We start from the raw sequence: 17,854 nt of genomic DNA, 5'->3' as shown, positions 1-17,854 counted from the left end.
TGCCCTTTCATGCTGGATTTGTGGATTTTATTGCAAGGAAACTATGTAGAAATTATAATACAGAAGTGACACTATTATATCTTTGATTTTAGTATTTAACATCTAATTAACCGATTTAAATAATTCTTTAAACATAAATCTGATATGCATATTACTTGTAAATTACTTGTATTATAAAAAAAAAATTGTCAAAAGATCACTTTAGTGTAAAAAATAGAAAAACTTAATAAATTTAATTGGTTTAAAGGTTTAAACCCTAATGAGAAAACTTACTATTTCGTTTGTTGAAGATCAACTTTAATAAATAAGTTTGCCTGTTAATCGTATTGTCAAACTTTTCACAAATTTGCAACTGAATAGAAAACCATATTCTTTCCGTACAGAAGTAGATCTTGAAAAATTCGAAAATCTATTTGAAGATCCAAAAACGAGATTTTCTTACTTTTAGATAATTCCGCAAGGTGGCTGAGATACATCCTGTTCGAATTTCGAAGTGCTAAAGTGTCAAAATGTGACGGTCTTCATTTTGTTGTGAGGAATAAAACAGAACAACAACGCTTCCTGTTCTTCTTGTCCCATTACTTAGTCACTCCATAATCACTAAGTAACTATTTTGCGAGCTTTTTAGTGTGATATTTGATACATTTTCCCCACTTTGTACGAAAATGTAGTATGAGAATTCGAAATTGAATTTGAATTCTTCGATCATCAACAACTTTTTGTGCAAATAAAGTTCCATTTACCTTTTATCCAAGACACTATTAGAGAATCAAAATCTACTTGTGTTTAGGCTCAATAGAAGCATTATTCATTCAAACTAACTCAGTCCACCTAGACAATTTAGACAACACTAAATTTACTAATAAAAGTAAATTAATTTGTTAATTTTTGTTTGTTTACTTTATTTATTTTTCTATTAATTTGTTGATCCAAAACATTACATTTTCGAATGTCGTGCTTGTCTGAATAATCGCCACTCTTTTCGACTTAATTATAAGCATTTTTTTTTTTAAATTCAGCCGTATTTCTATAAATACGTCTACATAAAACAGATCAAAAATCAAATATTTCGAAACTACTCTTATAACAAGATACCAGAATTCTTACATATTTACAAAATTTGTTCCATAAAGTTCCTTATCCAAAATAAACTCAATGATAGCAATGATATATACTCATCCGAAAAAATCAAACTTTAAAAATTTGCAATATTTCAAATAATTAAATTTTACTGAAAAAATTAAAAATATTTTATGTAAAAAGTCAACGGAATTATCAGATTAATGTTTGCAGATGTTTTTTTTACTTATGTTACAGATTAAACTTCGTGCAATTAAAAATAAGTATAAATTAACAAAATAAACATATTCGCGTCAGCGTAATTTTGACATTAACTTACTAAATTTTCACTAAATAGCATATAATATGTACTATAAGGTTTCAAAGGCCTGACTATTAATGCGACAGGATAACATTTCTATATATGGCTCCATAGGGCCCTAGTCATTATCCCGAAAGCCATATTCGGGTCAGAATCCCAAAAATCTTCTGTGGGAAATTTTCTGTGTTTTGGGAAATTATTCTACATATTATCTTCCAAAATACAGTTTTATTATCCCTTTCGGGATTTGACCATTAGCGATTTTGGTTTTAAAGATTTTAGTTTTTGGGATTTTGGGTTTTCAGGATTTTGGGTTTTCGGGTATTTGGCCCATTCAAGATTTTGGTCCTTCGGAATTCTAGCCGATTTGAAAGTTTTGTTTTTCGGGATTTTGACCCGATCTACCATTATTTATCTCGATTAAGATCTGATTTATTTGAGGGGTATTAAAATTTTAAACACGAATAAACCAATCCTAGTCATTAATAAATGAGTAAAGTGCGATTATTATTAAACGTGTATTTTAAATATGTTTTACATTGTCCCTATTCGATTTAAGTGTTGTTTTATGATGATTTATGATTATTAAACAGTCATTATAACCAAAGATATAAATAGCGTAGTAAAATTCATAGTGGATAATCTCGTATGAGTTCGAATCATTTTAGAATTATGAAAAGTATTCAATAACCTTTAATTCCAAATGAGGATCTTTGCAGTACACATCAGCTCATCCCCAGATTAATTTATAAAATGATACCTCAAAATTATGAATACGGCAGATACTAAAGTATCAGCCATAAATTAACACAATGAGGTGTGAAAATGAAATTTAAAAGTCAACTTATATTGTTTTTTCTGTAATGATTTTTTTACAAGAGTCATAAAACAATCCCAAAAACATTTGAGATGACAAAAGATACTTTTGAGAGTTAATTGGAAAAGCATTTGCAAAATTCATATGTTTTAGTACGAGAAATAATTGCAAAACACTTGTCACGGCACTCCCCATCCTATATGTTTTTGCTCAAGAAGAATTATAGAGTTGAGAGGAGAGATTCTTAGCATACAAATAAAATTTAATAGAATGTGAGTAGGGTGAAAAACTTTCAGTTAGAAAATCATGTTGACAGGAAAACATATTGAATTTGTAATTCTTGTGTTTAGCATGACTTGAATAAGAATGAGGATGGTGCGTTGGAAAAGTAGAAGAAATGTTTGTGCTGAATGGAAGAATATTGAAATTAGAGAATGAAAAGTCCTTGGTGCTTTACTATCTTCCCCGGGTATATATTTATCTGTAATTGATTTGCCCCTTAATAAGATATAACCACACCAAAATTTGCCTTATGAATATAGATTGCTTTATTTCCTCTGCAACGGCAAACATCATCGGAATGAAAGACAATCAACCATTTAGGTTTTAGAAGAGTGATTCTGCTCTCGGAGAAAACAAGTGGTTATATCAAATTTATTTATCATTTTCTAAATATGTATGGCGTCAATTAATTATAATGTTTCACGATGGGAGTTGTAACACTGTCATTTGATGCTCTCCAATCCAAAATAATAAGACGTATTGTTGGAGGAATGCTTAAATGTGGAAAAGAGGCGAACCGAGAAAAAATGTCTAAATGTGTGATGATTCACATGATTAATAGGTGACATTTAACCTCTTCCATTATTTCAGTAACTAATAAAATACCCCATAATCTCAATGTTCTTTTCTTTCTTTCTCTCCTTTCAGATAACCAAGATGCTTTAGTGTGACGAGAGTCCAACAAAAAAAAATCATCACTTTTTCGTGTGATTCCCATCATATTAAATTGAAGTTAGAACCCATCTACTTCAATATCAAATTCCGTTCCTCCCTTTCGAGTCACTTGGTGACTTCTGGAAGGACACAACATAGTCGTGAGAACGTCATTAGATACCCTAGGCTTGTGCTAACAATTAAGTGCGACAATGATCTCATCGGCAAGAAATGGTAGAACTTACTCAAGCCATCTTCTCTGGAGTACAATTATTGTGATTGGAAGTCTAATTGTTACTACAGCTCAACATGATTTTCAATTTGAAAATGGAAATAATGAGGAGGATCTCCAGGTAAGATTAATTTCCCAGATGAAATATGCCACTCCCCTTGTTTCTCTTTCAACCAAATTCAATGCTTTGTTTCTGCAGTTCCGTTCATAAAGAAAAAAAAACAATTGCAGTGATATCTCGTATAATTTGCAATTATTATTATTTATTTTTACACTTTTCATGGAGATATTTAGCAAATGAAGAATAGAAACAAATTTCTTCCCATTGCTTTCTATTCAAAGAAATATTGCGCAATTCATAATTTGAATGGTTTATGTGAATATTTAGCTTTATGGAAGACAATTAAAATACAATGAAATTAATAAAACTTCACATTAAATACGTTAGACAGAATCTTATTCATATTTTTCAGTAATAGAGAGACTCAAAGCTATTAACCAAAATTTAAAAATTTGACTGAATTTAATACGATTCGAAATTTTTTAATTAACGTTCTTTTGCATTTATTCCTTTAAGAAAAATATAGTAAGTTACAAAGATATTTTCCATCGTTCATTTATCATATTTTAGTCAGTTAATTGATTCTAAATTATAAATCTTAATGTTTTAAATCTTTTATTCGATCTTTAAAACTGTTAAGTAATCTCCAACAAGCCTTAAAAAGATTAAATTTTATGTTAAGAGTCTAAGCTAAAATGTGTCAAAATATAGAATAATTTAACTAAAATGGAACTTATTTAATTTCACTCTTACTTCAAAGGCACTCGCTTAGTAGCTAAAGCCTTTAACCCTTTAAGGTTAATCCTTACCCCTTAACCCTGCAAAGGCAGGCCACAAGTAATCCCACCACCCTAATGGTATACGATTTTTGATTTAATGAAATTTTCTTGATCTAAAATTCTAAAAGGTCTGTCGAAGCCACAAATATTCAACTTTGTTCAATTTACCGATTTTGAACAAATATTAATTACTTAAATATAATAAATAGTGGCGGCCAATAAGATAGGACTACCCTGATCATCTCTTTTGTTTTTTCTAGCTGAGATTCTTTGGATTCTTTGCAATCTCAGTTTTTGTGGTCCGAGGTGAAATCCCATCTCGTCAGATTGAGCCTAAATTCCTCTCGTTCAGTAATAACCTTCCCGATTTAAGAGCTCTCCAGTTGAGGTTTTTCTGTACCGATTCGAAGATTATTCAGAGAGAACTGACCTAAAATCCGTTGGAAGTTCGAACGTTTAAACCGACGAGTTACATAAAAGTAAGCAAGTTCATGAAAATCACATTTATCTTAATGAAATTGCAATTCAAACGTTCTGCCATTCTGAAATGCTACAAGACTACACAAAAAAATTACTTTTTGCAGCAAACGTTTGCACACTGTTGTTGACATTATTGACGATTGAAGTGTCAAGAATATCGAAATTCAAAATACAGTAGACTCTTTCAAATTCGGACATTTGGGACCGAAATGTCATCCAAATTTGAGAGAAATTCGGGCGACAAACTTTTTTAAAATACAACGATTTTTATTGATCTGCATACACATATTGAGTTTACTTTACTTACTTATCCGGCGCTACAACCAGTTACTGGTCTTGGCCTGACTCAGGACCCGTCACCACTCGAGCCTGTTACGCGCCACTGTTCTCCAATTCCGCACCCCTAATGAGCTGGTGTCCTGGTCCACGCCGTCGGTCCATTTAAGGCTGGGTCGACCTTGCCTCCTCGTAGCATAGAGTCCGCCACTAAAAACTTTCCAGGCTGGGTCGTCCTCATCCTTGCGAATCAGATGACCAGCCCTTCGGAGCCTATTGAGGCGTATTTGCTTGACGACAGTTACCTCTCGGCAGCGTTCATACACCTCATGGTTGTATAGGCTCCGGAATCGCCCCTCCTCACATATGGGACCAAAAATCCGTCGTAGTATCCTCCTCTCAAACGCGGCTAAGAGTTCGCAATTCTATTTGCTGAGAACCCACGTCTCAGACGAATACGTGAGGACTGGCAGGATCATAGTCCTATACAGCAGTAGCTTAGTCTTTATGCTTAAGTTTCTGGATCGGAAAACTCTTGATAGACTGAAATAGGCCTTGTTGGCTTTAAGCAGCCGTGCGCGGACTTCTGTTGAGATGTTGTTGTCGGTTGTGATTGTTGACCCAGGGTACACGAAGGAGTTGACAATTTCAAAGTTGTAGTCCCCCATCGGGAACCCTGTGTGACCGATGCTCTCCGTAGATGTTGCCGGATTTGCTGCTGACGAGGCCACCATGTACTTCGTTTTGCCTTCATTTATCTGTAGCCCCAGATTTCGTGCCGCATGTTCAATCTGGATGAAGGCCTCTTGTACAGCTCTGAGATTGCGTCCCATTATATCAATATCGTCAGCATAGGCTAGGAGCTGCGTGGACTTATTGAGTATGACCCCCTTCATGCTCACGCCGGAATCACGGATCGATTTCTCCAGTGCCAGGTTAAAGAGGACGCATGATAGTCCGTCCCCCTGTCTGAGTCCGTTGTTTACGCAAAACTCTCGTGACAGTGATCCGTTCGCCTTTACTTTGCTCCTCACATCGGTCATGGTCATCCTAGTCAGTCTAATCAGTTTGTTCGGGATGCCGAATTCTCCCATGGCTTCGTACAGTTTTACCCTGACTATGCTATCGTAGGCTGCTTTGAAATTGATGAAGAGATGGTGAAGTGCTTGGTCATGCTCTCTCATCTTCTCCATAGACAGCCGAAAGGAAAAGATCTGGTCTATTGTTGATTTGCCTGGAGTGAAACCACATTGGTATGGACCAATAATGGTCTGAGCGAATGGGGCTATTCGACCAAGCAGAATAGAGGAGAATATCTTATAGGCGGTACTCAACAACGTAATACCCCTATAGTGGCTACAGTTTGTGATATCTCCTTTCTTATGTATAGGAGAGATAATGCAAATTTTCCATTCGTCTGGCATTACCTCTTCATCCCATACACGGATCACTAATTGATGAACAACTCGGTGTAGTTGGGCGCCTCCATGTTGGCACAGCTCTGCTGCAATTCCGTCTACTCTTGGCGCTCTGTTGTGTTTAAGCCGACGGATTGCTATTTCGACCTCGTCCATACTAGGTGGCTCTAGTATGGTATCAACACCTTGAGTTGTTGGGACCTCCAACTCATCATTGAGCTGTGAGTTGAGAAGTTCATCAAAGTACTCCACCCATCGCTCCAGGATGCCATTCTGATCGGAAACTAGATTTCCTTGCTTGTCCTTACAGTATGAAGTTCGTGGCGTATATGGCTTCATACTCCGGACTTGCTGGCAAAACTTCTGCGCTTGGTGCGACTGCGCTCTGTACTTCTCAACTACACTGACCAGTTTTTCTTCCCAAGCTTTTTTCTTGCGTCTGTGCAGCTTCTTCTCCTATTTTCTGAGCTCTCGATAAAACTCTACACGTGCTCGCGTTTTCATATTGAGTTTACATACTTATATATAGTAAATTTCATGAAAATCCCTCAAAACGCAAAATTACATGAAAACTCAGACAAACCATGGCAAATTTAAGCATATTGGGTTCAATTGATAATCATAATAAAACTTGAAAAATGTCAACAAACTTTATTTTCGAATTTAACTGCCGCACGAATTAAACAGTAGCCCGATCTTAAAAGAGCCGAATTAGCGAGAGTCTACTGTGTAGCAGAACTAAAACGGAGAGTACGTGAACTTTCACTTTAGGCTTCCGGTAGATTTGCAAATAGATTTGTCTTGGCTTTCGAGTGGCTTTGTCGAAAGCCAAGGTTATTACTTCGAAAGGTTATTACTGCGAATGGAACTATTTTGGATTTACAGGTTTTGACACTCATAGATCATGAATATGCGGTAAAAATCAATTTTCGTGGACGTCCCGTTCGCCCGGTCCGTTTTTCTCAATTACTTTACGTTGAATAAAGGTTATTTTGACTGCAAAATGACACTGTGGCAACCCAATTACGTCTATAGTGAACATTATGATTATCCTGAAACTTTATAAAATTATGTTATTTTAATGTTGTCCTACAGCACCCTCTCAACTCAAAAGTTATAATCACTATAATACTCAACAGAATTAAAAATTTAAATCCTTTCATACACATAGAATTTTTTATGTTTTTAATCGTCATTGATAATATGAATATTTAATATAAAAGTATAAATAATTTGAACCTTAGCCATCACAAAAAAAGATTGCACGTTTTCCAGTAAAATTAACCTAATATTTTATTTAATAATAAGACTATTATGCACAATGTATGACAGGTTTGATTGTTAATTTAAAATTCAAATTCAAATTTCCTCTCCATTTCAACAATCCTCACTCCAAAAGACTATAAATACTTCTTATGAATATATATTTTTAAAAGCTCATCCCATTAGATTATACTTCTTTGCAAAAGCGCCTGAATCTCATGCAATAAACAATGAATGTTTTGGAAAAGTTCGCATATGGTTGAAAGCCCACTTTACTGCCTTCCTCAGTGGGAAAACCAAATTTAAAAGCTGTCGAGAGCTTAAAACTTTTATGAATTTCTATAGCACGCAAGTGGGGAAGATGGTCTCCAAGCCCCCAAGTAAATTACTTGTAATTTAATAGCAACATCCATTGAAGAAATATTTTATGGTGTGTATTTGAAAATGTGTGCGGTGAAAAAGGAGTGGAAGGTGTGAGGAAGAATGGTTTGAAATTTATTGATTTCTGCGTGTCGCAACAAATATTTTAACATATTTGTGTGGATTTAAGTGGATTTTGGGAGGCATCATCTGCTGTATTAGAAAAGCTAAATCTTCCTTTTGGAGTATCTTGAGGATAATTAATCAATAATTAATCAATTATATCACAGAGGAATATGCCTTCAATTTTCCCTCAAGAAGTCTGATGAGGACGAGAGACAATTTAGGGCTGTTGACAAGGGTTCCAAAAGCAAGGGCATAATATGGATTTGTACGTGGCTGGGGTAGTTGATGAGTTATTGATCGAATGTCCGACGTAATTGCTCTTACTATGCTTTGTCAAAGGTGATGGTTGAATTCAAATCCTTGTGTGTGCGAGGGATTAAAAAGGACCCTCTGCTTTTCCTCTCTGAAGCACAAAAAGTACACAAAATAGCCCATTTTCAGGTAAAATTCCCCACCTGAGCCAATGTATGCACATAAAAAATCATCAAATACGAGGGCCTATCGACAAATTTACACTGCTTCATTCTCAATGTCCAACAAAACTGCGACATAGAGTTCAAATTAATTGGAAGAGACAAAATTGAAATTGGTTGTCGATGTTGGATGATTTTTGTACTAATTCCCATAATAAAATGAGAAGTCAATAATTGTGTGAAGGGTTTCAAAGATTGTTAAGTGGAACGCTCGGAATTTAATCACAATTTTCATTCAATAAATCGATTCATTGTCCATCAATTCCCCACTCTGTTATTCTTCACTCTTGTGCTTGGGACTACAGACAACATGTAATGATACTAATAGTACAATGAAGTAATGTTTCATTGAACTCCACAATATTGCATACCAATTAGGCATCACATCGAGAGTATACTGTCTGATGCATTGAGACTTTGGGAGACATTTTAATTGAAATATTTATTTCAATTGGTACAAGAAGGAGTGCACTTCACGGAAAAGATGCAAAATCATGTCGAAAATAATGGCAAAAACACTTGGAATAAGTTGTGGAAGTGATACAAAGTGAATGTTCTGTTGAGAAAAACATTTGGGTGTGTACTTTCAATGGGATTTTGTGGGGTTTCTACTTTCAGAGAGATTCTCTTTCACTGTACCCACACAAGAGCTGGGATTAGAATATGAAATTTTCAATAAAATTTCTTTTCAAATTAATTTTCTTGTAATTTTCAAGTTTAATTTTGGATTGTGACACATTCATTAAACTACTTGGTAAAAGATTTGGAGACTTTATGGTGCTATTTCAATGGAAAATGAATATATTTTTTAACACTTTACAGTTCTTAAGTGTTTCTTCATTATCGACTTTTCTTTGTATTGGTTCCTGTCTCAACTGTTTTATCATGTTCTCGCTGTGTTCTAAAACCAGCAAACAGTCATGACAGTAAACAATTCAAAGAAAAGTCGACAATGTAGAAGCACTGGGGAATAATACAGTGCTAAAAAACGTGTTCATTTTTCATTGCAATAGCACTATTATGAAGCTAATTTAGTATTTTTTTTTTTTCATTTTGGAAATTAAATATGAGTTTTAGAATAAACCACCGCTCACAAATCTTATCTGAACACGTCCCTTAGAAGAAATATTAACTAACTGAGCTACTTTTGGAGCAATATATTTGATACCCAAAGAACTGATCCCCAGTATTCAATTCACAGGCACAGAAGATATTTAAAAGTTCAATCTCCTAAAAATTTACCTCAAGCTTAAAACGTGATGATAAATAATTTACTATTTTTCTTAGATTTACAATATTTGATATTCGTTTCATCTACAGTGTTACGTATTACGGTGTTATCACACTTACTGGTTAAAATTTTAATGCTATTCACAATAATTATCACTAATGAGCATTAAAATGTGTGAATTGTGTATTTAAGCTACTGGACAGAGCTTGATCTATTTACAGAGAATTCTGGGATTATGCATATTTCGGGATTATCAATCTAATGGGATTATGAAAACACAATCATGCAAATCTGCCTACCATTAGAAGCTAATTTGTGAAATTGTTTTTGCAATCCTCCTAAGTAAATGCAATTTTTTTAATACGGGAAGACTATTTCCTGGATCTGGTATCAAAAATTATTCAAGAAAATTAGCGCAGAAAAAAGTTGCATGGGGTAAGGGCTCATAATTTTGACCAGTCTGCTTATAAGCATCGATGTTCCAAGTTTGAAGTGCGATATTTTCAATACTAATTTACTTTTTTTGTTACTCTCTTTTTAGAAGGGTTGTTTAGAAACTTGGCAAGGGTTTGCTGTCTTTGTTTTTATTAAACTTAGTTTTAATACGTTTAAAAATGAATTGATATGTAGAGGTGAATTTGACTCTTATTTTGGACAACTTGGTTATTAATTTGGACAACTTGGCTGTAAAATTGGACACCTAATCCGCCTCAAGAGGATGCCCATTGTTCTTCATTTCATGAACCAATCTTACCAAATCCTCTTCTTGTTTATGTAAGGGAAACGTAGAATGTCACAAGAAGCCCGGAAACTTTCCATATCATTCATTAAAATGAGTTGACTTCGGTACTCCAAGTACGTGCGGATTCGCTCATTTTCTGACCTTTCCGGGAGTCTTTCAAGACATTTCTCAATACATTTCGTTCGTAGAGATGATGCTCCTTTGTTTCTCCAGGCATTTGTCCAACCTAGTCATCACAAAAGCAAAAACTTCACGAAATTTCGTGAGAAAAACACCTGTCCAAAATAAGGACTATCACCTCACTGGTAAATGTCTGTAAAAATTTCCCATTTTTTACACGAAAAATCTAATTCACAAGGCAAATCTCACTTCAGGTCAAATGTACAAATTACCACTAACGTGAATCAACACAATATTCAATGAATATTCAATAATATCACCCAAAAAAAAGCGAAGAAACATTGTTAGTACTTCACCACAACTAAATAAGACTGAGGTAAACACGAAATTCTGTCATATTTTTCGTAAGCAATTGCTCACACTGAATTTTCAGCAAAGCAATTTTAACTGAAATCATATTCAAAATTTAACGTATTTAGTGTTAAAATCATTCAAAAAGAACAAATATTTAGATAGAATTCATTATTCATCAAATATTGGAATAAAAATCCATCATTTTAATCAATTTATTTTTAGTGTCCAATTTTATCCTCAAAGTGTCCAAAATAAGAAACTGGATAAAATTATGAGCCTTTCCCCTAATTTACAGGGTTTCTGTAATTTATTTGAAGATCCATTTTTTTGCGGACAGAAGGTTTAACCCATAGTTCATGAGGATCTCGAAATTCTCAATAACAAACATTTTTGGCTTTTGAAAATCTAATATATCATTTAGAATTACCATCCAATTTTTAGTAAACATATTCCTAAAAAGGGGGGCAAAAAGTCCCAGATTTTACGAAATGGTCGAACTCGTGACTTATACGGGCTTCAGACCTAAGGCTTAGCTATATGGCTTAACTTCTCTAATTCCTTATCAGTCGAGATTTGTTGGGAAATTATGACTTAGGATTGAATATTATGCGCAATTGGCTACGAACCGGTACATTATTATCGATTCTTAACCGATTAGAAACTCTTCATGCTTGCCAGGAATTCCAAGACCATTCCAATGAGCTCTAACACGATACCATTCGGTTGAGAAGTACGCTCTCTAAAGCCTTTTAAACCTTTAACCTTGAAAAACCATTATTTTGAATGATTCAACTGTATTTTAGCATAGGTAATCTCTAGAATATATACAAAAATTAAAAAAGATCGCATGACGCATTTTCGAGCATTACCAAAAAACATGGATTTGTTTGGAAAAGAGTGAAGTGGAGGTATTACCGTAAAATTTTATCGAAACGAAATTATATCTAAAGTAGTTCTAAGTTAAAGTTAAAGTTTAAAGTTAAAGTAGTGATCTAGGTCCAGGCATGTTTTAACGCCTTCAGAAAATAATCTTAATTTTATATTTCAATTAAAGTTTTACATCTAGAAACTTTCATGAACATTTCAAAGCTTTTTATATGAAAAAGAATCTCTATTGAAGTCACTTCCAGTTCCATAGTACAGAATAATTTCATTTATGGAGTGTGTCTCTAATTCAACCAGAGATTTTACAGCACTTAAAACAAGACACTTATTTGTGCGGTTTATTATCTACAATCATATTTGAAAGAGTGTTTTTCTACATAAAACAAACTCTCTCAATTATTGGCGCGATGTTGGATTTTTTTGTCTTTGAGGAGCGAGATAAAGAAGAGTGGAACTATTGAAGAGACCCTCTATTGAAACACATTCTACCAAAGACTTTTTTATTTAAATTTGAATGCACGGAACGTGCTGAATGCAAGAATGACTGCTAAATGCAAAGCTCCTTTTGAGAACTCTAATGAAATCTTCCCCGTTGATTTTTTCTCATCCATCATAAATCAATGTTACAGTAAATCTTAATTAGAAAAAAAAACTTCTTAACTCATTATCCTATCTGATGCTTTTCCAGTTCGTCTTCACGGAGCCAATGGAACAAATCTCAGAGACGATGAAACCAACCAAAAATACACACTATGAGAAGGTGAGGAAAACCTTTAATGCTGTAATAACTATATCACTTCCATGTTTTTTCTGCAACCAGACAAATTCATTTTGGATAATTCCCTCTCGGGGGAAATCCTCTTATTAATATTCCAGGAATTATCGCAATGTCCTTACTCAGAGAGTAAAATTCTCCTCTCACTTGTGCTGAAATCACAAAGTTGGAGTAATATTGTTGACAATAAGAAGACTAAAGCTGTAAATAAGCTTTCACGGTTCTTCATGGTCCCAAAGGTATGTTTTGGAAAGCGGAATCTCCTAAATTTTCATCATAAAGCACTCCAACACTTCCTCCTTCCGGAGGAATAACATTAGAAAATTACCTCACGAATTGAGCTTTTCCCTCCCAAAAACCATTTTCCTAGTTTGAAATTGTCTAAAATTCCCAACTGAGACTAATAGTAATGTATTGTGATGATAATTTTGATAAATGCTAATTGTTTCTCTGTCTTGATACTTCTTTACACAGAAATTTTTCCACTTTGACGACATTTCGAGGCGTGACATTTACGAAATGGTAAAATATTCATCAAGTCGCGGTCCAAATTCTCCAAATTTGGGCTCTAGTAAAAAAGTAGGACGAATAGAATTTGTGGTAAGTATTAATGATTTATCAGTGAGGACCAAGGTGATGACCTAAAGTTGAAAAAAGTAATGAAAAATCCGTAAATAAGCAATATTTGATTTTATTGCTGCGCTGAGAAAAAATCAGGGGTGCGATTAACTTTTCTCCTCATGACTTTAACACTTATTAGATGTAAAAATATTTCAACATTTTTTAATGTTAATCTTACACCTTTTTAAGGGTAAAATTACCATAAAAAGGGCTAACTTAAACCCCTAATACACCTAAAAAGCATAATATTTACACCGATTTCGGATCAATACTGCAGGATAAAATTAACATTTCCGGAATGTTATTTTAACTTTTTCGGATTTCTCTAAGTGTGGGTATAATTTTGCTATAAAAGCACCACCAGCACCAGAGAAATATGCATGACTCTTGAAATTACACAAGAATTTGGATTTGTTCCTTTAAAGAATTTTCTTGAAAAGTTTAAATCAGTCAAATTAACAGAGCGATGCAACTTTATTTTCGTATCTTATAAGATAAGATGTCAAATTTTGAATTATAAGATTTTGGTATGCAAGATTAAGGTCTATGTGGTGAGTTTATTTGAACGAGACTGCCATGCTAGCTATGAGTGTCATTTAGTTTTCGCGCTAATTTTTCTCTTTGGAAAGCAGAAGGCGGGAAGGGAAAACAGTAGAAAAGTGGAAAATATTTAGTGAAAAAGTTCATTCTGAGGAAACAGTGACCAAAAGAAAATGTTTAAGATTCATTTACTGGTGAGTAGTACTTCTTTGAGATCTATAAATCACAATGAAAAGTTTAGGTTTTTCCTAATGTTCATTTCTTTACAGAATGAGAGATCTTCAGAGATCAGTGGATAGTTAATGTTAGCAGAAAGAATTTGTTGTCTTTGCAGAGAGTGACTTCCAAGTAAAGCTTGCATTCCCTTCATCAGGAATTCGGTCATAAAGACGAGTATGCTGAACAAATCAGGAGAATCTGAGGTCAGCAGAACTCAACATGGATAAGAACTTTGCATAATACATGTGAAGAGGATGCTCCTGCAAGGTGCAAAGATGATTCGTTTTGAAGAATAATCTGTTAGGGATCGGACAAAAATTTCTTTGGAAGCCAGAAGATTGTATCAGGAATAGGATATAATTATGTAGTTATGAAATGTATAGTCTTTTCCGTCCCCAACGATGTCTTTGGATTATTCTGTATTAGAAAATGCGATCAGAAGATGCAGAAGTATACTCACAACTTGCACCGATAGCAGAATTACCAAGCTGAGGGAGAAAAAGCCTGAGATTGCGTTGAGAAAAATAATTAAAATGTATTTTCAAAAAAAAAATATGTTTCATTTTTCAAGAAAAAATATTGTATTCTGACGAATTAAAGATTTCTCAACTTCAAATTAGTAAAATGAGTATTAAGAAAACCATTCCTTAAATTTTTCTCTCAAAAAACACCCATAAACAGACAATCTCGTACTTTGCGGCACCTCTGAAAGTGTCCAATAGTTATGAGACGTTTTGAGGTTGGAATTCATATTTTATAAAATTCACCACTCAGGGTTGCATCGCAAATCTCGTTCATATAAAATCTCGTTCTGAACAGAGCCTGTCAATAAAATTACAAGATTTGACATCTCGTTCATAAAGTTGCATCGCAAATCTCTTAAGTTAATAGACTAATAGAAGAGATCTGTAAAGTTGCATCGCGCTGTAAATTTTCCTAAAAAAAGGAATAACCTGAAAACTAAAGGTTAATTAACATAAATTAAAAATTAGATCATTTTTACTTCCTTGTTATAGTTTTTCTTAATTTTTATATTTGTTTTCTTCACCAAATTCAATCAGATGACATTTATCTCGTCCATATTCAAAGAAATTAATATATTTTCAAACTTATAAGCTTTTCAATAAATTATTCGTTCTATGAATCTTTAAAGAAGAAAAATTTAGAAAACTAATACATTTTTCCAAAACTCGTTTACGTACTGGCTATCTAAACACATGCAGTCTAATTCCTGGATAAGTATTATCCTAAAAATGTCTATTTTTGAAAGAAATGCATACATGGAACCACTCAAAAGCTTGTAATAATAATAATAATAATAAATATTTATATCAAAATTTAAGAAAATCATAAATGATCATAAAGACTATTAAAAATTTATTTTAATCTCCTTTTTATAAAATGTTGGAATTAATAGTGAAAAGGTGCATGATCTTTTCACAGGAAGATAAATTAAAAGAATTTACTTAAAATATTTTTAGATTACAGTTACATTTTCTAAGATAAACGTATTTGTAATTTCAACTCATAATTTGTAAAAACTCGTTAAAAACTCCTTAGTATTTAAAGATTCAAAAAAAGATCTCTTGTATATATTTTGATATCTGCATAGATTTTTCTATAGAATAATTGTTTTTGTTTTTTTTTTTAATTTAAATATTCATGTCTGAAATATTCATAAGCAGTATAATACAAAAATACAAATAATAATAATTTTAAACTTGTTTTTATACCAGAAATAAAAAAATATTACAATTGAAGAACTTTATATAATTATTAACAAAAAAGCATAACAAATATTAGAAAAACTGATTTTTAATACAATTTTGAGATAAAAATCATATTTTATTTATTTTTTGAAGTTTAAATTAATAACTTTAATTTGGCTCTTATTTCTTTAGTGTTTTTTAGTTAGAAATTTTCTAATTTTAATTCTCTTTAATTTGACAGTTTAAAAAAAATTGAAAAGAGCATACAGTCAAAGTCTGCCAATCCGGGCGCTTCGCTATCTAGATCGTTTATGACTAATCCACTTAAAATAATATTTTTATTTTTATTTCCGTAATATAGTCACTACACAGTAACATAATATAACTATTCAAGTTTGAGAAAAAGCAAAAATAATATTTTTATCTATTAAATAAGTGAGTGTAATCGACTCATTTCAATCTTATGCCAGCTGGGTTCTTCACTAAAAATTTTCTAGCAGTGATATTTTTGCTAATAACAGCTGGTTGATTGAAAACATTTATTGTTTTTTTTCCTTGTGAAAAAAAATATTTTAAATCCAAAGATTTAATTAAAAGTGAATTAGCGATATGGCGGCCCAGTTATGGCATGCTGACTTATTTCTGTATTATCATTATTTTATAAATTTTTTTTTAATATTTTTGATAATTTTTTTTTATATATGTTTCTGAATGAAACAGTGATTCTATGGATTTAGAAGAAGTAAAAAAGAATTTCGTCAGTCCAAAAACAATCGTTTAAGTAGCACTCTTCGGAAAACGATCCAGTTACCCCACCTTACTGTATATGAGTTAAAAAAAAACTTTGAGAGAGTGAAATTAAGAGATAAAACAATTTATACTTGAATTTATATAAAAGTATTTATTCAAGTTTGATTTCTCTGAGTGCAAATATAGTGGCGCAAATAGCCTCATTCTTTTCAACTTTGTCCACCATGTTCGCGATTTTTTCACTCTTCGTCTCATCAAATATCAATTTTTTACGTTCCCTTTTTCTGCTATATTTCTTTTTTTTTTCTGTGCCAAAAAGGTGGGATGTGACAATGAACTCTTCCCCACGGGCAAATTAATTGCCAATCAAATTGCGGAACAAATGAAGGATGGCACCATTGCGGAGATCTCTGGCCTGGAATTTGAGTGGTGGTCTGTGTGGAGACGACGTGCAAGCAATAGGTGATTATTCCATCCCTTCAATTATCTGCCATTGAAATCCAATTTCTGAAAGCCCTCAATTACATTATGATTTCTTTTTTCCAACTTCGGATTTTTTTCTCTTCTGCAGAGTTCCGCGAACAAAGCGTGAAACGGAAGGATCGGGTGAAGATGACTACGATGATTATTACGATGAGGAGGATGAAGATGAGTAAGTTTTTGTTGAGGACATATCATTGAGATTTTCTCCTGAATCACTCCCCCAGACACACTTTTCCGACACAAGAGAGTGCGAATCTCGCACAACTCATGCTTATTTTTAATCCCATCCGGAAAGGGGATGTATTTTTTTTCTAAAACCTGAGAGCTGTATTGAGAAATTGAAGAGACGGAAGTTTTGTGAGAAGATTTATTATTCACCACTTTTGATTCTTCCTGCCCTTCGATCCCCTGTCACAGCAACAAAGTGATTTATAGCTGACTTTTTTACCCTCAATGCGTCTTATCCTTCAAGAAAAGCTGCCCCTCTCATGGGGTTAAAATTGCCCCTCGAAACCAAGTGTGAATTTTGCACAACATATTTTTTTATAATATTACTTACTTTAGTTTCAATTTCATTCCAACATTTGATACGGGTGGGATTTTTTTTTTTTTGGTTTTTGTTTTCATTTCTTTTTCGTTCTACAAATTCCTCCTGGTTTTTGAACACATATTGAATTGATATATTTCGTTAAAATTCGTTGTGTATACTTTTTCACGGCTTCTGCTTTTTTGTGTCTTGTTCTTTTTCCCAAATTCAGTCCTTTATTTCTTTCGATTTTTCACCGCGTGAACGAGGAAAAGAATATTTATCGTTAGGGCTTTT

General features: G+C 33.2%; 1 protein-coding gene across 7 annotated transcripts in view; it reads left to right on the top strand.

The window, feature by feature from the left end:
• LOC129798949 (uncharacterized) overlaps positions 1–17,854 on the top strand; it is a 230,317-nt gene that overhangs the window by 184,299 nt on the left and 28,164 nt on the right. For all 7 annotated transcript variants that reach the window (XM_055842469.1, XM_055842468.1, XM_055842473.1 and 4 more), the window contains 6 exons: positions 3,129–3,487; positions 12,623–12,694; positions 12,811–12,948; positions 13,184–13,309; positions 16,868–17,010; positions 17,120–17,200. In XM_055842469.1, coding sequence (XP_055698444.1) covers positions 3,347–3,487; positions 12,623–12,694; positions 12,811–12,948; positions 13,184–13,309; positions 16,868–17,010; positions 17,120–17,200 — 701 coding nt within the window. In that variant the 5' untranslated portion in view covers positions 3,129–3,346. The remainder of the gene's footprint in view (positions 1–3,128; positions 3,488–12,622; positions 12,695–12,810; positions 12,949–13,183; positions 13,310–16,867; positions 17,011–17,119; positions 17,201–17,854) is intronic.

The sequence above is a fragment of the Phlebotomus papatasi genome, chromosome 1 (assembly GCF_024763615.1).
Source record: "Phlebotomus papatasi isolate M1 chromosome 1, Ppap_2.1, whole genome shotgun sequence".
In the NCBI taxonomy this organism is placed as follows: Eukaryota; Metazoa; Arthropoda; class Insecta; order Diptera; family Psychodidae; genus Phlebotomus; species Phlebotomus papatasi.
Note: the sequence above shows the minus strand (reverse complement) of the source record. Positions and strands in the feature narration are given on the sequence as shown.